The following is a 20,688-nucleotide window of genomic DNA, read 5'->3' as shown; positions in this document are numbered from 1 at the left end:
ATTTACGTAAACTAGGAAATATCGCGATTTTGAGTTTGATCATTTTCATAAGGTTTTTGTTTAATCAAAATACAGTACAGTATTAACAATGAGTGTTTTTACTCACGAACTGAACTGTCCATGTGAACGTATTCATTATGCAGTGTACACTTATTATACTGTGTACAGCACATTAGCGTACAATATAGAGAATGAAGTTAAGTTGAAAAATAATCATAATATGGATATTTAAACACATTTTTTTAAATGGTGGCCGTTCATTTCGATACAGGCTTCAGTTCTAATGTGCATATTATCGCACTATAGACTATTGTACCTAATCCCAATTGCCAGTTTCGTTCTTCTTAACTCATGTTAAAATAATTCTGTACCTACTCTATGAAAGAGTACCTTACGTAGACCTACTGTAAATTCAATCTTCACTTCTGCCCGATCCGAAAAGATAAAATTACTTAGACATACAATCTACTGTCCGTCCAAGTGGTTATGTCGTAGGGTCGTAGAAAGGGAGGAAATCACGTGTGGTTATGTCGTAGAGTCGTAGAAAGGGAGGAAATCACGTGACAGTTAATTACTTAACGAGGCCCTTTTATTTAAGTTATTTTAAGCAGTTGTATAATATTACGCAGACGTCCAATTCCTAACAGAAATTAATGCTCTCAGAAAAGAGCTAAGACAGCCCAGCCACTAGCTGGCGAATAAAAGCTGGTGGGGGAAACCGGGATGCGACGTAGGCAAATGGACGACAGTACCTGTGCGGAAATGATTCAATACTGAAAGCTCTTTCGTCACTGGAAAACGCGAACATATTTTTGGAACGTACTGTTTACTATAACCGTAAGGCTACTATGACTATATATGCAGTCTTGGATCTGTGTGGAGGATGGTTGAACTTCATTAGTAGAAGGGGAGGGAGTGAAGTACATTAAAAAACTCAGGTACAATAAAAATTGAAGTAAAAATAAAATGATGTCTGTGTACCTTTATCCTATGCCCAGCCGTTAATTTTGTTTAGAGATTGAAACACTTCAGATATGTTTGAAGTAAATAAATATGGTACAAAATTAACTTCAGTATCTGTGCCAGGGGTCATCAATTACAAATTAAATGTGGTCCACTTTAAAATATTATAAATATAAAACACGACGTCCGAAACAAGAAATATATAAAGCGATTAAAAGAAATTGAGATGATGAATTTTATTGCACATGCTCTTAAAACCAATAACGCCATAAAATTAATAAATTCAATTTCAATCAAATAAACTGTACAGAACATTTGTAACTGCTGAAAACGTACAGTATATGGCTAAATTTCACAAAATCGGACAAAATAAGATATATTTCACAGATATTTTAAATGATGTAGGGTACAGCAATGGCAAAAAAACCGACCCTTGAAGCTGATACAAAAGAATCCTGTGCTATGTATTGTGTCAAACTATGATAATTTCAATATGGATAGTGAAGCCAGAGGTATGTACTGCTATTTAATGTAAAAACACGCAGTTATCTTTGCCGAATAGAGGTAGAAATGTAATATTGATGCCAGATGAAAATAAAATTCTCAAAGTTTTTTCGTCTGTAATTTTGAGGCACTGAAGGAAACAAAAGATGATAAGAATCGAACAAATGCAATAAATTTCATTGTTATAAATAATTATACAAGATGGATGATTTTTGTGACTAGCAAGGTCCGGAGGTTCATTGCCGCCCTCACATAAGCCTGCCGTTTTGCTGTGGTCGTGTCGGAGAATCAGTCCTATTCCGAGGCTTAGTGTTTGGTTTCGTAACAAGCTGTTTTTTACGGTGATGGGTTGTTAGCCCTTCGCCCAACCCCCAAGCTGGAGGACCACCCCTTATCGGCTGTTCACGACTGCTTATTCAATATATTCGCAGGTACCCTCCATATCTGGAGGCCGTCTCCTCTATCCGCAACCTGAGGACGCGCCATGTTGTGCCGATAGGGACCCACAATACATGGTTTTTTGCCTACTACTGTACATATTTATTTAATACAAAGTGAATGTGACGGGAATATCAGAAGTGAGGTAGAAAAATAGTGCTGAGTTGGTGAGTGATGAATTTAAGTTGTTTTATTCTAATGGTGAGTGCAAAGGAAGTCATGGTGTTGGTGTGTTACTGGGACTATGTGTGAAAGATAAAGCGGTATCAGTGCGTTATGTAGTCGGTCGGATGATAATGGTGAGACTACAAGGGAAGAAAATGAACTTAGTGCTAGTGCAAGTTTATATGCCACATAATGGATTAGCAGACGAGGAAGTGGAAGAAAGCTATGACAAGATAGAAGAGATAGTTGAGAAGAAGAAGAAGAAGAAGAAGAAGAAGAAGAAGAAGAAGAAGAAGAAGGGAGCATGCGTAATCCTAATAGGCGACTGGAACGCAGTTGTAGGAGAAGGATAAGATGGAAGAACAGTTGGAAAATATGGATTGGGAAAAAGAAAAGATAGAGGAGAATATTTGGTGAATTTCTGTAAAAGAAAGGCAATGATTGTTGGAAATTATATTATTCCAACAACATAAACGAAGAAGACACACATGAACATGCCCAAGGGACGAAAGCATAGGCCTACATCAGATAGACTACTGGGTGTTCATTTCAAAGTGTGTCATGACGTCACTGTTGGTGAGTCAGCGATTTGAAGCGAGTTTCAGCTTTTATGTCAGAGAACTTGCCTATTAATCAAGGCGTTCAATCTGAACTTAAGAACGTGTACAGTATAACTTGAACGTCGTAGCAACAGATGGCGGTCTGTACGGTCTGTGTGCTACCATAACCCAGAGTATTTATCATCGGTTGCGTACGGCAACATTCCACAATACAAATCAAATGCTCCGTGTCCATGTTGGCCGTCGAAGTTAATGTCAACAAATACTGTACGTAAGTATTCGTCTTAACCCTCTCCCCATATCCCGACAGTAAGGAAAAAACTCACCTCAGTACGTGTTTCCAAACAGTTCACATTCCTGGCACTATAGGCGTTACCGTACGTATCGGTAATTACTCTTCAGAATGAACGCCGTACTTTCTAGGCAACTTCTCTTGCATATAGGTAATTCGCCTTTGCGGAAATGTAGGAAGATTGAACTCTCTAGGCTCATCAGCTAGCCACATGACGACATACAGCGAGCCATGACACACTTTGAATTGAACACCCAGTATATACTAGTACAGGAACGATCCCTAAATTGCTTAAAAGTGCGAAGACTTTCCCAGAGTAGTTATTAACTCAGATCATGTCCTGTTGATAGGCGAAGTAGATATTCGTCTGAAGAAAATAGGAGGAAGACAGACGACGAAGATATTGAACATGGAAAAACTGAAGAACGAAGAGGAAAGAAGAAAATTTGAAACAAATTTTCAAGTGAAAGCCGCTACATTAGAACCCACACCTGAGAATAGTAATGAGTACTGAGCTCACTTAAAGAGCTGTATACAGACAACAGCAGAAGAAACAACAGGATAAATAGAAGGTGTGAAAATTAAGAAATCTTGTGTCACAGGGAAAATGTTGGAGAAGATGGCGGGAAGGAGAAAATGGAAAAAACATCAACACAGAAAAAGGTAGAAGAAACTACAGGAAACTAAACAACGAACTAAGAAGAGTAACTGTTAAGGCTTCGAGTCCCGGTGCCGGACAGAATTTTTCTCCGCTCCACCCATCCTTCATTACATGATAATGCAGAATTCCTGCACGGTACATCACAATTATATTATAATTTAGATTATGAATCCCTGAACTCTCTCTCACATATTATGAAAGGCCATCTATATTAGTTTAATGTTTTACTTTTAAAATCAGACACAATATAATTATTACTTTATTAGAAATGACAGTAAAACTTCTGTCACTGTTATAAAGTTTGATAAATAGAACTAAACATAATTATACATCTATAATTTTCGTACGTGCCATACTTATTACATACACACGGTGTTTGTGATCTTTTAGTAAGCAAGAAATAATATTTTCTCCAAAATGAGTATGAATTGGATATAAAACAGTGGCAGATATTTTATTTGTTGGAATTTTACTTAAATATTTTTTGTCGTCAAAGAGATGTAAAAAGGGAAAGCATGTGTCACATTTTATGATAGATGGTCTTATTTTTGTTTCTTTGTTTATTTTATACTTTACAAACTACTTTAATTTATCATCATCATCATATTATTATTATTATTATTATTATTATTATTATTATTATTATTATTATTATTATTATTATTATTATTATTATTATTCAATCTTTTGCCGAAAGGTAGAGTACAACTACAAAGCCTAAACTTTGAATCCCTATGATCCGTTTGTTACGGATATAGAAGAAATCTCATCACATTCTGTGGTTACACTCAATTTGAACCGATAAAAACGGGAACAAGGGATGTTGATATTCTAGAGTTCGATCACGCGGAACGGAGTTTCTGTGCCGGCAAAAGATAAAGATTGGATGGTATTATTTGCGGAAGTACTTGGACGGGAGCAGGAAACTTGACTATGAGGGAGTGACCTCATCCAGGATGCCGGAGAACAGACGATTTTTATTGACTACAATGTTTGAACACGCCTATTGACCCTACAGTCACAATAGAGAGGCTATAAGTTTGTATGTTGGGAAATACGGATCGAGTATGACAGAGAATGCAGGTGGTCACATTGTTATTTAGTCCATTCCTCTTAATCCTTCTTATTCTTCTTTTATGTCACCACCACCACCACCTTCGTCTTCTTCTTCTTCTTCTTCTTCTTCTTCTTCTTCTTCTTCTCTTTTTTCTTTTTAAATCCAAGAACTAGGCCTATACCTTATTGTTTCATCATCTCTCCTTTTTCGATTCCTATATCTCTTTTTGTGTAATTGAGCGCTATTCCTGAACAAAACCAAAATATTTGAGTTTGGCCTAATTGGCTCTGACATTAAGGTAACTGAACTTGTTGCTAAAAAAAAAGTTAATTGTTGTCACAATGTGAATAGCATGTTCGATTTCTAAATAAGCGTAGTTCGACTCCCGTCATGTACTGTCCAGTGATGTCTCAGGGTGGTCCTGCGCCGTGCTGATCACATGATCAGAGAGACCCGCAATGTGCGCCTATCAAGTGTTCGTTCATAGCTAAATATCCTCTCCTACAACGCATTGAATTATAAGTCTGTAGGAAAGGAGGAGGTTAAAGAGAAGAAGGAAAGAGATAAGGGAAAAATAAAGAACGAGAGAAGGGGAAAAGAAAGAGAGAAAAAAAGACAGACAGAAAGAAAGAGAGAGAGACAGGCGGAAAGAGAGAGGGAGAAAGAGAGACGGGCGGAATGAGAGAGAGAGACAGGCGGAAGGAGAGAGAGACAGACAGAAAGTGAGACAGGCGGAAAGAGATAAAGAGAGACAGGCGGAAACAGGGAGATAGACAGGCGGAAGGAGAGAGAAACAGGTGGAAAGAGAGAGAGAGAGGCGGAAAGAGAGAGACAGATAGGAAGAGAGAGAGACAGGTGGAAAGAGAGAGAGATGGACAGAAAGAGAGAGAGACAGGCGAAAAGAGAGAGACAGGCGAAAAGAGAGAGACAGGCAGAAAGAGAGAGACAGACAGAAAGAGAGAGACAGATAGAAAAAGAGAGAGACAGACAGAAAGAGAGACTGGAGGATAGAGAAAGACAGACAGAGAGAGAGACAGTTTGAAAGAGACAGACAGACAGAAAGAGAGAGAGAGACAGACAGAAAGAGAGACTGGAGGATAGAAAAAGACAGACAGAAAGAGAGAGAGAGACAGGCGGAAAGAGACAGACAGAAAGAGAGAGAGGGACAACAAAGCGAGAGACAGACAGAAAGAGAGAGAGAAATGGAGAAACAGAAAGAGAGAGAGAGACAGGCGGAAAGAGACAGACAGAAAGAGAGAGAGGGACAGAAAGAGAGAGAGAAATGGAGAAACAAAAAGAGAGAGAGACAGGCGAAAAGAGAGAGACAGACAGAAAGAAAGAGAGAGGGACAGACAAAGAGAGAGAGGGACAGACAGAAAGAGAGAGAGAAATGGAGAAACAAAAAGAGAGAGACAGGCGGAAAGACAGAGACAGACAGAAAGAGAGAGAGAGGGAAAGACAAAGAGAGAGAGGGACAGACAGAAAGAGAGGGACAGACAGAAAGAGAGAGAGAAATGGAGAAACAAAAAGAGAGAGAGACAGGCGGAAAGAGAGAGACAGACAGAAAGAGAGAGAGGAACAGACAAAGAGAGAGAGGGACAGACAGAAAGAGAGAGAGAAATGGAGAAACAAAAAGAGAGAGACAGGCGGAAAGACAGAGACAGACAGAAAGAGAGAGAGAGGGAAAGACAAAGAGAGAGAGGGACTGACAGAAAGAGAGAGAGAAATGGAGAAACAAAAAGAGAGAGAGAGACAGGCGGAAAGAGAGAGACAGACAGAACGAGAGAGGGACAGACAAAGAAGGAGAGGGACAGACAGAAAGAGAGAGAAATGGAGAAACAAAGAGAGAGAGAGAGACAGGCGGAAAGAGAGAGACAGACAGAAAGAGAGAGAAATGGAGAAACAAAGAGAGAGAGAGAGACAGGCGGAAAGAGAGAGAGAAATGGAGAAACAAAAAGAGAGACAGGCGGAAAGAGAGAGACAGACAGAAAGAGAGAGAGGAACAGACAGAGAGAGAGGGACAGACAAAGAGAGATAGAGACTGACAGAAAGAGAAAGAGACGGTCTGAGAGAGACAGACAGAGAGGGAGACAGAGAGAGGCAGACAGAAAAAGAGACAAAAACAAAGAGAGACAGACAGACAGACAGAGAAACGCAGGCAGACAGAAATAAAGAATTTTTGCTGAATCAAGCAGAACAACGAACATCAAAGTTAATAAATTTTCTCGTGTAATACATCGTATTTGGCTGATTTTTATTTAACTAAAGTAAAAACAATCTGAATCACATAACAGGAACAATAAAATACGAAGACAAAATTAAAACTGAGTTTTAATTAAAATTGCTTCGCCAGTTTATTTACGAAATCGAGACATGGACCGTAAGAAATAAACGGTATAATTATTGCAGATGACAAACTTTATCGTTGTGCATGCTACACTATTAACTGTTTTATGTAAATTGCCAGATTGTCAAGACTGCAATCTCCTATATTTCTCTGTCCTGGCTAGTTTCCATCCCACATTTTCTATCTTATTTCATTTACTACCCACCCGCACAGTTGGAGACAAATCTAGTTGTCTTTTATTGAGCGAACGGGATTTTACAGCAAATAGCTTCAGTTCGATGGAATATGTGAAGAAATACTACGGTGTAAAGGATTCTCTCTCAAAAAAATACACTTAGAATTGATAGGTTTGCCAAACTTTAAAAAATTAAGATACAATGGATCCTATCACATATAGAATTGAAGATAATGATGAAGCTGAGGGATTATCCAATGATAATTTAACAAGTACTTAAGATTACAGCACTGCTTGTTGACAAAAGAGGAAGTCTATTCTTGAGAAACAACGGAAGGAACAAAATCATAACTGGAAACAACCACCGTAGCATCAATGGTCATTACTAAACATCTTGAAAAATACTTAGGGGAGAGTTGGGTAGTATTGGACATCGGATAATATCGGACATTGAGTTCCTTTTATCTACAACCAGATGATAGGACCTGAATGACATGGTTACGTTTCTGTGATGTCGCATACAGTTACGTAACCACGTCATTCATGTACTACCATCTATGGTAGATTAAAGAAACGCACTGTCCGATATTACCCGATGTCCGATACTACCCAGCTCTCCTCTAAGCATAAACACTTCCTCAAAACGAAAGAGCGAAGGTACGTAGACTAACCATTGTACACGTAAGAAAACAAAATTGTTAACACTAAGTTTTTCACAAGTGAATAAATAACAGTCCACTGCTATGGAGTAAAGGTTAGCATGCCTGACCGTGAAACGAGCGGGCCCGAGTTAAAATCCTGTTTGGGATAGTTACCGGGTTGAAGATTTTTGCAGGGTTTTCCCTCAACCCATTAAGAGCAAATGCTGGGTAACTTTAGGCGCTGGACCCTGGAATCAATTCACAGACATTATCACATTCATCTCATTCAAACGCTAGATGGCAATAGAAGTTGGTAAAGCGTCGTGAAATAACCAGTTTAAAAAAATTAAAAAATATATCACGAATATAGGCCTACACACTCTCACATTATGCGGTTTATGGTTATGTTTACGTCAAATATTAAAAGTTGTATAATATAGATATTTTTAATTCAAACCTTTCATCAATGCAAATCCTCCAATTGGTACGTATATAATCTCTGTATACTAATAATCATGCCTTTGGATTAAATATATATAAGGACCTACTACACATTCCTATACTTACGGTGATATTTACATGCACATTCCTAACCTCTTAAGGTGCTATTCATAGACATTTCGCTAGCCCACGCTAGGAGCGTGCTAAACTAGTCCCGGCTATCGACTGGTTATTTGTACAGGATTCATATCATATCATATCGCTAACAGTGGTTTATGAATACGAAAAACGTTAGTTCGCTGATCATCCACCGGAAGCCCGCACTAAGAATATCTATGAATACGGCCTCTAGTATTTTAGTGGCAGTTACACAAATAGGCTATATGGGTTATATCTTATTGTTAGAAGTTTCAATGGTGACATGTCATCCGTAGAAATTATACCAGTGAAGATATGATTAAATTCGTCCTATGATGATATTATGAGTCAGTGAATACAAGAATGAATAATCGAGTGAACAAATGAATGAGATAACGAATAAATGGATGAATGAATAAATGAATTTACTAAATTCTCATCACAAAATCGTTCACTTTTCATTCGAATGCTCGCTCATATATGCATAATATGTAGTTGATTTCATTTAAAACCTTGTAACTACATTGGAGGAATTGCACAAGAGAGCAAAATAATTTCTTATTCTTTTTATAGGCCTACCTCGTTATGCATTTGTTATTTATAACATATAGAAGCATTTTCAGACTTAGAAGTTACAATCAGCACACGCATTTGGAAAATGTACATAGCCTAGACTTCGACATTCGAGAAAAATTGTACTTAACGAGATTTTAAAAGTAAACTGTAAGTAAGTAAATCCATGGCGCTACAGCCCATGAATGGCCAAGACCGGCCAGCCGGCTGCTGGCCTCACGTCCACATGCCAAAGCAGAGGTGGACGATCATCCAACCAGAATGGAGGTATCGTGTGGTTAGCACGATGATCCCCCCAGACGTTATAGCTGGTTTGCGAATCCGGATTTTCGCTACCTAACGTAGCTCCCCAAGTGCATCACGATGCTGGGTGGGCACCAGTCCCATACACTGGCCGAAATTTCATGAGAAAATTTCTTCCCCCATGAGGACTCGAACCAGCGCGCATTCCGTAACGCGAGTCCCAGGCAGGATGCCTTAGACCACGACGCCACGGCGCGGGACTAGAAGTAAACAGACGATGTATAAATTCTCTCATTCATTGAGTATTAAAGTCACTTCTTAAACATTCGCTTATTCATTCATTACTTCATTAGTACATTAATTTATTCATTCGTTAATATAATTAAGCTCTTATTAACTCACTCACTCACTCACTCACTCGTTGACTTATACATTTCGTATTTATGGACTCACACAATCATTCACTTATTCATTTACTGGTTCACTTGCCTATATTAGTTTTAATTCATTCATTAGTTCATTTACTAGCTCATTCATCCATTTATTTATTTATTTATTTATTTATTTTTTGAGTCATTCAGCGAGTGTTCATTAATTTACATATTAATTTATTTTGTCGTTCATGTATTCGTTTATTCATTCAATTATTGATTCATTTACTTAATAAATTAATTATTTTATGAATTCACTTCTTGATACTTATTTGTCGTCTTACATACTAAGCTAGTTAATCTATTAATTTACTTGATCGCTATTTACCACTATTTCGTTATTATTAATTAATTCACTCAATTATTCTCCTACTCATTATTATTAACTCATAAAATTAGTATTTCTTATTTCTTCGCTATCTTATTAATAAATTCGACATGGTTGGCGAGTTGGTATGGCCTTCTATGGCTAAGTGTGCTTAAATGCGACAGGCTCATGTCAGTAAATTTACTGGCATGTAAAAGAACTCCTGCGGGATAAAATTCCGGTACATCCGGCGACGCTGATATAACCTCTGCAGTTTCGAGAGTCGTTAAATAAAACATAACATTTAAAAACATTTAACATCTTATAAATAAATTAATTAATTCACTCTAATAGCATAGTAGTCATTCATAAATTGACCGTGAGCGAAGGTATGTATTATGTGTGTAAATCTTAATTTTCCCAATATGCCACAGAAATGTTGCAGCAGACTGGACGAACAATTCCCTGGACATTGGATTGGTCGGCGTGGACCAGTAAAATGTCCGGCCAGGTCTCCAGATTTAACACTCCTTGAATTTTTTCTTTTGGGGTTACATAAAGAGCTTGGTATATGTAAGATTGGGAAATGCTTATGTTAGGTCTACAGCTGATATTACCAGACCTGACAAATCTTACGCCTCTCCCCATAAGCTACTTCATATCACTGCGGTATCTACCTCCTCTTATTGCAGACCCAACTGTTTATATTAAGACGCAAACAAGTTACAAACCTGATTTACAATAAAACGTATAAACTTTTTCAAATAAATAAAAAACAAACTAATGATGATTGGACCTATGTTCATACGACATTTTTGCTCAAAATGCTCCATATCTGTAGCACGAGTCATATTTCATGAATCACCCTGTATAAACAAAACAAAATATTTTTCTCGAAATCTGTGAAGGCTTTACCAACACACAAAACGTGAATTATGAATGAGAAATTTGTGCGTTTATCTTATTGTCTCCGCTAGTATTCATGTCAGGCGAAAAGGTCATAGAGCTGAACCCTTCAGAAAGTAGGCCTACTTTATTAATGTTTAAGTGATTTATGAATCTATCATACTTTTTTGGTTCTTTCTTTGTTACTCTTACTTTTTCCGGTGTTGATATTTCTCTACAATAGGCGCACAGTGAGACATCCCTTGCTGTGGTGTCAACATGACAGTGAGTTTCCAACTAATTCAACGCAAAATATAAAATTGACAGCGAATAAATAAGACAACTACAGTACCCTGATTTCCGTGCACTTAGCTGTTGCGTTCACCACGGGAAAAAAAAAAAAAAAAAAAAAAAAAAAAAAAAAAAAAAAAAAAAAAAAAAAAATAATAATAATAATAATAATAATAAAAAAATAAAAAAAAAAATAAAAAAAAATCAATTTGTTTCATCTTCTACCTTACTGTGTACAGATCAGAGGTCTGCATCGGACGTTTTCGCTCGAACGCCTAGTATTTCATAGCATAATCCGATAGGTAGCGCACATGCATGATGGGTAAAATGCGATAAATCCTCGAACGGTATAAGCCGAGCGTTAGACATTCGTTCTTGTTACAGTGATGAACTGTGTAGTAACATCATAGATGTTTATCATTTCAAAACTTTGCAGTGTTTAACTAACCTCTCCATAGTACAACTACAAAACTTGCTTTAAAATGTAATATAAATGTTGTAGGTAATTTCCCCCCCCCCCCCAAACACACAGGAGTGATTTTGTTTTTGTCATATCTGTTAGATGTTATTGGATGTAAATGTAATTATTATAAACGGAGAATACAATCACGATAATGCAAGAAATGTATCAAGTTTTCTAGTAATAATAATAATAATAATAATAATAATAATAATAATCTCTAATAATTAGTGTATCAATTTTTACGTCTGTAACAGTTGTGCAGCATGATTATTCGTTTTATTATATTTTCTGTGACGTTATCTCTATACTAATATTGTTATTAATTTACTGCTATATAATAATATTTTGTAAAACGTTTCTACATTGTCGCAGTATATAGGCGGAACACTATGTATGGACCTATCATATTATATATATGTGGTAAATCAAATATTAAATAATTATTAATTAGGAATAATAACTGTATATCGAAGTTTTTCATACTATTTTATTTATAATTTCATGTTACTGTTTTGGTACGTTCCATTAAACGTTTGTCATAAACGCAGAAAATAAAGCCTTATTTTTACCGTGTGAGCAAAACATGTGTATCTTATCTATCGCCTTCCATACAAGATTAGACATGTCGGTGAGATGACCTTGTACTGTGCTTCTATTTATTACGAGCGTATCACGACCGATCTTATCTCACTCGAGCGTGCGACATTCGACCGAGTTCAAGCGAGCGATTTAACTCCAAAGCAGGGCTCTGGTACAGATCCTTGAGTTCAATTTTTCCTTTGCAAGTGGGACCCACATGTATGGTCGGCATGTCGCAGTCCTGTCTCCAAAGTAGCAAAGTTTCACTCGCACAGCTCTGAAACAGCGCCTCAGTTGATGTGTACACTACAACCAGTAAATATAAGACACAAAACAAACGCATGCATTCTGAGAACATAGTGTGTTCCTTTGGAATTGTGTTCTTCCGTCTTTATCTGTCCCCATGTATGGTTTGTTTTGATGGATCTCCCGTGACTTGGGTCAACATGAAGTCTGTACAGATATGACAAACATCAGTGGGATTCTAGCCAAAACCCACTATTCAATTCACCGTTAAAACTGTACATTACAGAGCAAATAGAGATGAGACAGCTCGTGCGCCTAACAAAATGTAGTCTGTTGCTTTGAAATCGTGTATGTCAGTATGCAATTCATTTCATATTTTGTCAGAAGAAATCTCACATAAAGAGTGTTAATCGTGTTGTTTTTGACGCTCAGCGTCGAACTGATTGCACGACAATAGAGTCCTGTCATGTGTCTGTGTTAAGATAATATTTAAGAGAGATCTTTGATACTGTAAGCGGCATACAGACAAGAGAGGTGTAGTGAGAGAGAGAAAGAGAGAGAGAGAGAGAGAGTGTGTGGGAGAGGTGGTGGTGGTGGGAGGGAGAGAGATGTACTCTGTTAGCTTCATTACGTCAGATTATTGTGATAGTAGTATTGCCTATGATTGCTGAAAAACGTACAACTAATACAGAAACTACTTTGTCTCATGATGAGAAAAAAATAATTTCATGGCAAACAATGTATTATAATGTATTCACACGTTAACTGCAATCACTCATGAGTGTTTAGAACACGGCACAAGACAAATAACTTCAAATATAAGTCGCCGACACAGGATTCAAAACACATCGTTTGAGAGGGACGATATTTTTTTTCATCAAGATCACACACATACAGATTATACACACAGAAAGCTGCTAACAGTGTTGACTTACCAGATACGTGTGTGAAGTTCATTAAAAACATGACGGCCAACGAATTGACACCCACCAAAACGCGCATCGCGATTTAATTAACAGAGAATATTTTATTTGCCGATGGTTTTCAGTGCTCTCCGTGCCGGACTGCTACATGGTTGGTACACCCGACCGAGTAGCGAGGCGGGCGGGCAATATTGATCGTACTACCAACGGCGAGGGAGCGGTACCCGGTCCCTGTGAAATGAACGGAGCCTTCTCCCCCACCTCCGTTATCCCTTCCCCCTCCGACAGATCGTAGTAATAGTAGACGTTTTCTGCGCCAGCGAATCTCACGTTTTTACCTGTAAAAACGTGGCAACATCGCCTTTCTGCTATATTACATTAATGAACATGTGACGTACGAAATATGTGCATAATTTTTCTGGTGGCTTTAATGAAATAATACGAGTTTCAATTCTTCTATTTTTAACGGCGTCGTCATTTCCTGTTTAATGAAATAACGGGACTGTTTACGTTACGTTCCTATTGAATCGTAACCTTAGTACGCTTGTCTGAATGTAGATGACAGGGTTGTGTGCAAAAATGTCTTCTATCTAGTAGTTACAGCATTCACCACACTCCAGCGAGGGCAGTGCCAAACAGTCATGTTTGATGTATCGATACTTGTATCGACTGGTAGCTTTCATGTGTAACGATTCTAATATCGGATTTATTGTTGATATTACGCGGTTATTTTAAAATAAAATGTAAAAGCTTTAGGAATTCCTTTCCAGTTTTTACCGGATTTTCGCCACAAGAAGAAAGTTAGCAGTCCTTGTGTATGTTTAATAACTAGGGACCGGATTTTTATGTAATACCAAGGTGTGAAATATGTACATATTTATGTAAGAAAAATGAGCTGAATATGTACCAAAATATGTAAAATCATGAAACTATTTAATATCAATATCTGGCAGGTTAAGGATAGGTAAGACTCTTCAGTTGTAATTTCATAGAGCACCCGACTTTTTTACCGCACACTTGACACATTATTATTTTTCCATCTGTAGTGAAAGCTTCGTCCATTGCAATCCATGATTTTATTTTTGTCGTTGAAGATATAGGGGCCATTTTAGTTAGTTAAAAGCAGTAGATAAACTCACTTGCACTTTATAGGTATTATAATTACTAAAACTAGAGAACTGAGTGAAATGAATGACACAACAGTACTGCAAGCACTGTTTCGCTTTACTGGATTAGGAGAAAATAAGAGGAGATGTGGGACACATGCATTTTAGTTGCTCCCTGTAAGAAACAAGTACCTACTAAAACCTCAAACTATAGGCATTTACAAACTGTTGTTTGAAAAGTGACATTCCTGTCTCATTCAGAAGGGTAGGATTATTCCAGCCGAGAACCCATTTCCGTATAGGTTTACTAAATTTAAAATAAAGAGATCAAGCAATAACCTGAAAGTCTCATGTGAGACTTGACATGGGTTTTCCCTAGAAGAATCAGGAAGAGGGTGGGTAAGGTTGCAAATTGCATGGGAACGACTTGTTAAGACATGTGCAGAACAATTATAGTTTGAGACAAATCATGTCGTCCTCCTCCCATCCACCGCATGAAGGCAACGCTACTTTCTGAGTGATTTTTACAATATAGTTGTATGAGAAAGGTTATCTTTTGTTCACTCATATTTACAGTGGGTGATATGGGTTGAGTGCCTCTATTACTTCCTGGAACTAAGGACGTTATGTTTCGTCCCGAAATATATCCTTTCTTGGATAAGTAAAAAGGCTTTTTAAATCTGTGTCTTTCAAATTGTAAACTTCCCCAGCATAAGTTTTTTTTTTTCCTTTCAGAGAAGTAAAAATGAATAAAACCCCTAAATATGTAGATTTATGTAATACCAAGCAATAATATGTAAAGTGGGGTAAATATGTAAAAATATGTAGTATCAAATTTTAATATATTAATGGTAATTACAAGATTCGCAAAGGTTTGTTATTTATATATGGTTAGGTTGAAAAGAATATAATATGTAATTACATAAAAATCCGGTCCCTATTAATAACGATTTGTCTTTCGTGAAAACTGTTTGCGGGAACAACATGCCATTTCAGATTATCTTACATCTTTGAGCAATTCAACGTTGAAGTTTAAGGGCCATATTTATTGACATTCTTAGCGCGGGCTTCCGGTGGATGATCAGCGAACTAACATTTTTCGTATTCATAAACCAGTGTTGGCGATATGATAGCATATGAATCCTGTACAAGTAACCAGTCGATAGCCGGGGCTAGTTTAGCACGCTCGTAGCGCGGGCTAGTGAAATGTCTATGAATAGCATCCAAGATTCTGAAACAGTGATAAATTCAGGGGGTAGTTTGATGGAGACATATTTCGTATTAGGGTAAACGAATTCATCATCCTGAGACAATTATCGTGATCTACGTAAAATATTTTTCCTTATAACTTAAAAAATGTTTTACTAATTTTAGGAAGTAACAGTCATTTTACTATACCATTCATAGACTTACCTTCATCTTGAAGACGCCTATGTAACTCTTATTTTTGTTAATTACTTAATGTTATCTTGAAAGCGATGCGTATAATTGATTTTTATAGATTATTCTCGTAGGTGTTGAAGCACGTATAATTTAATCTATGTATATTCTGTCTGTGGTAAAGTGTCCATGCTTTCTGTCACAGATCATTACAGAAATTAAATTACTGGAATTCAATGTACAGGGTGAATTAAAAGTCTGGAACCATACAAATATATACAAATATTTTCCATATGTTTGTTTTTCAATTACCATAGGTGTTACCAGTATTTGTAAGACCAAATGCTCTACCAGTGACACATTCGATTTTAGCCCTCAGCTATCTCAAAAGCCGCCATTTTGGATGCAACTTTGAAATTTTAATTGGAAAGGGGGTCATGTAGGTACTCAAAATCATGTGAAATTTTCTGAAAAAAAAAATCAATGGTGCAATTTGTTTTGAAATATATCTAATCGTTTTCAGTTATTTAAAGATAACTGTCATAATGACACAAACATTATTTACTGCCTCTACAGATATTTTGTAACAGGGTACAGTACTAAGGAAGCTTTGGAAAAGGTATTTTTATGAAATTCAGGTAATTAAATTTTCCTGCTTTATTGTTTTGTTAACCTGCGACAGTTTCAATGCATTGTTGTGATCATTTGAAGCTTTCCTATAACACATTCCTTGATTTTCGTGATGTCAATATCGAAAGAGAAAAGAATTGATATTATTCTTCATTTTGGTGGGTTAAGCCACAGAAATGTTGCATCAGACTGGACGAACAGTTCCCTGGACATTGGATTGGTCGGCGTGAACCAGTTGAATTCAATTTAAATAATTAGTTATTTAGACTGGTAAGTTTTGAAATGAAAGGTCTGTACATGTACAGTAGGCTACATACATTCACCGGGTGTAACTGGATTCTGGTAGACTCAAAATATATTTTACAGTTATGCTACCGTTTACCTGACACTTACGGAAGTGTTTAAGTGATATAAAATACACAGACATTTGGAAGTGTAACTTAACTTTATTATTTCAAATGGAACACTCTGTAAATTAATACCTATTTTCGCTCCTCTCTAAATTTTGAATCCAAAAATGTGTAACATGTCCAGATTTGAAGTGACAGTCTTTTGTTTAACGCAACAAACTGCAGTATTCGTTGCTATGGAATAACATTAATACAAAACTTACATAGATTTTTAATATTAATTTATTGATACTTCAGTTCTTCACAAGCAAGGAAACATTTCAACATAGTAATCCTGATAAACCAACATTTCATGTGTGTTGCTCAAAATGTCCACCAGCAGCATCTTGACATAGGCTATTACTCGTTGCACGAATGATTACCGGCGGCCAGTAGGCGAACTACAGCATAAACACTGGATTGTATCGTATAACGCAGCGCCAATGCCTCTCTAGAAATCGGCAATCATTCCTGCAACGAGTTATAATCCTGAAACCGGAGCAATTTCTCTTGTTGATGCAGAAGGATTTACCTCCGTATACGCCAAAATATCGGCTTCTCTTTCTTCAGAAATAACGAAGTGTTGTCTCTCATTATCATCCGTACGAAATTTCTGTTCGACTCTATGAAAATAATTTTCCACTGGGTGATGGCGATCAGGGTGCCTTTCAGCAAACAAAACACAAGCTGCGCGTGTATTTCTTCTGCATTCACCAAATATTAATAACAATATATTGACCTGTTCAGAACGAGTATAATAATAACGTTCCATTTTCGCCACTGATTATAACAGCTAAGTAATTTGTATAACAATTTGTGTACAACAACGTCAGACATGTAAACAAACTTTCTTTTGTTCCATCCACTATCTTCCATAGCAACGAGTATTGCAGTTTGTTGAATTAAAAAAAGACTATCGCTTTAAATCTGGACATGTCATACTTCTTTGGATTGAGAAATTAGAGAGGAGAAAAGTATATAGGCCTATTAATATGCAGAGTGTTCCATTTGAAATAAGAAAGTTAGGGTAATTTGCGGTTAAACCGGAAATGGTATTTAAATAACACTTTTTTTTCTTGTTAGGAGAGAGGGAACATCCCACGCTCTACGACCTGAGGTCTATTGCACACCCCCCTATATGGGGTGAGTTGCGTGCCCACCGATCCTCTACGCGCACCGATCTAACCACTTGATCCCCTTAACGACCGATCCTTACAGCCAACAGAGTCCTTGTAACACTCCTGCTTCGGCAACCCTCCCTCAAAACTCCCTTAACAGTCCGAGGCGGAAGTCCTTCACCGAGAAGGTCTGCCCCGGTTTCCGTTGCAGAAGCTATCCATCGTCACTGGAATACAATCCACGGAGGCCGGTCGAGAGAGCCAGCAGCTTCGGAGGGCCGCCTGTAGAGCGATCTAAAAACCAGAAGTAACAGGTTGAATTAACGGATGTCAGGGGAGGAAAGGAAGTGGCGAAGATGAGTGGGGTTCCAATCTGATATTCATCCATAGGAGTGAGGGAAAAACCCGAAAAAACTTCACCTAGGCAACTCGTCCCGATCGGGGATCGAACCCGGGCCCGCTTGGTTCGGAGTTAGACTTGCTAACCCCTCAGCCACAACGGTGGACTAAATAACACTTGCAAATGTTTGTGTATTTTGTATCACTTAAACACTTTCCCAAGTGTCACGTAAATGGTAGCATAACTGTAAAATATATTTGGGGTATACGAGAACCCAGTTACACCCGGTATATAATAGTAATTTGTGTTATTAAGAAACAATACCATCCCAGCGTTCCAAATATGACAATCGTACGGGTTTCTGTGATTCGGATACCAATAAATTTGGAGTTATTTTAGATATTTTATCGCTTATGTCACCATAGAGATGTCCATAGTGATGATTACACTTTGAGGCTGAGCAAAACTCAAATCTATTTATTGATTTGGTGTGTGTGACATAGCTGAAGAAATATTAATAGCGAAAAAGTGTATTTTTATATAGTTAAGAAAAATTGAAGCGGTCAGTGGAATAAGGGCCGAAATCCAAGTTTTACTGAAAATGGTTTTTTGAGTGCAATTTACCCTTAAAGGCAAGGCGCACATTATGCACTATTAAAATGACCGATATCCATTCCCATTGACATATTACAGCGGCTTAAAAATTTCAATCCATTGAACAAGGTCCGATGTCCGGGACTTCGGACATTATTGTATTGGCCGAGCTACGAGTATGATTCGGAGTGTCTCATATAGACGCTGCAAGTGGAAAAAGTGGAGATCCGAAGTTAATGGATTACACTTGTTAAACGTCACTTCCAAGTTGTTGAAATAACATACACTGATTTCAAAGACTTTGATGGGTATTTCACACAGTTTTTCAAGAAAAGCGCGTCTCCCAAATGGTGACGTGTTTCAGGTATCAAAATACAACTGCTCTCAAGCGCCTGAAAATTCCTGAAGCCAACATAACTCCTCGAACAACTGGAATACATCTACGTGATGAATTGCGAAAGAGATCGTTTGACTCCTGGTATCAGTTACCTCATAAGGTGAAAGGTGTAGTCATCTATTAAGAATATCCAAGAGCCAATTCATGGGTCAGCACCAAAAGGAATTTGTTGTCTTAAGAATACATTAATGCAATCAAGATGGTCTGAAACCTTACTGCAGTGCGCTCCGTTCCTGGCAGAGCTTTCAGCACGACCCGTTGCCGTCAACCTAGCTGCAACGAGACAGAAACTCTTGGCCACGTGTTGGGCTTTTGTCAGAAAGGAGAGTTATTGCGTAACAACAGGCATCATAAGAGTCCGTGGAGCTATCGCCTGTCTTCTTCGGAACAAGGGTTGGGGAGTTCATGAAGAGGTCCACTGTATTTCTGAAGACGACTCTTACAGAAGAGCGGATATAATAGCAATAAACAGGCAACAACAAAAGGCTATTATCGTAGATCCAACTATACGCATGGAGAGAGATCTAAACCAAGCTCATCAGGTTGATCAGGAAAAGAGGGTCATTTATGAACCTTGTATTCCCTACCTTAGTGCCAAGTATAACATCCCTCTCTTCAATTGGTCAGTGACAGGTTTATTTTTTGGTGCTCGGAGTTCTTTACCAAAATTTACTTATCATTTTTTAAAGCAATTATCAATATCATCTTTTGAAATTCAAAAAATCATCTCGCAAATTCTCAAAGATTCCCTGTAGATTATACAATTTCATTTATACCACTCAGAAGGCCTTAATTAAGGATATGATAATTTTAAATAAAATCTTTTTTTATCAGTATATTTTATAGTCATCTTCTAAGATTTTATTTTACAATTGATAATCAATGGTGCTTCATTATTACACTTTATTTTTATAACAATATTCATATTTAATTAATTGTATTTGTTTGCTACTCATTTCCGGATCCTCGTGGTCATCCTTAATTAAGGCCGGATGAGTTTTTCTCTCTCTCTCTCATTCGCACAAACACTAGGTAGAGATCAGTAAATTAATGAGCGGAATGGTCATGAGCAGCTTCCGTCTACTTAAGAATAACGTGACTCCCAACCTCAATGTACCACAGCTGTATCACGGGCAGTTACCCGTAGAGGTACATGATGTACCTAAACTCCTGCAATATCTATCAGAGAATGCACAATAGTACTTGCAGAGTATTAAGGGTGAGGAAGGTAGCAGAACTCAGAATGATGGCAGTGACTAAGGACAGAAGGCAGTTTCTCATTACACTGAAATAGTTTCTTTATTATAAGTATTATTATTAATCATATTGGTGTCATATTCTTTTTTTTTTCTAGCCAATTTAGCATACGTGAAAATACAACTTATTTAATAAATAACATTTATTACTGCAG

At 37.4% G+C, this 20,688-nt stretch overlaps 1 protein-coding gene across 1 annotated transcript in view; it reads right to left on the bottom strand.

The window, feature by feature from the left end:
- Positions 1-13,479, bottom strand: part of LOC138709428 (uncharacterized) — a 62,737-nt gene extending 49,258 nt beyond the window's left edge. Inside the window, exon 1 of the mRNA XM_069840186.1 lies at positions 13,336-13,479. Coding sequence (XP_069696287.1) covers positions 13,336-13,402 — 67 coding nt within the window. The 5' untranslated portion in view covers positions 13,403-13,479. The remainder of the gene's footprint in view (positions 1-13,335) is intronic.
- Between the last annotated feature and the right edge of the window lie 7,209 nt (positions 13,480-20,688).

The sequence above is a fragment of the Periplaneta americana genome, chromosome 1 (genome assembly GCF_040183065.1).
Source record: "Periplaneta americana isolate PAMFEO1 chromosome 1, P.americana_PAMFEO1_priV1, whole genome shotgun sequence".
NCBI lineage: Eukaryota > Metazoa > Arthropoda > Insecta > Blattodea > Blattidae > Periplaneta > Periplaneta americana.
This window is presented reverse-complemented; position numbering and strand designations above follow the sequence as displayed.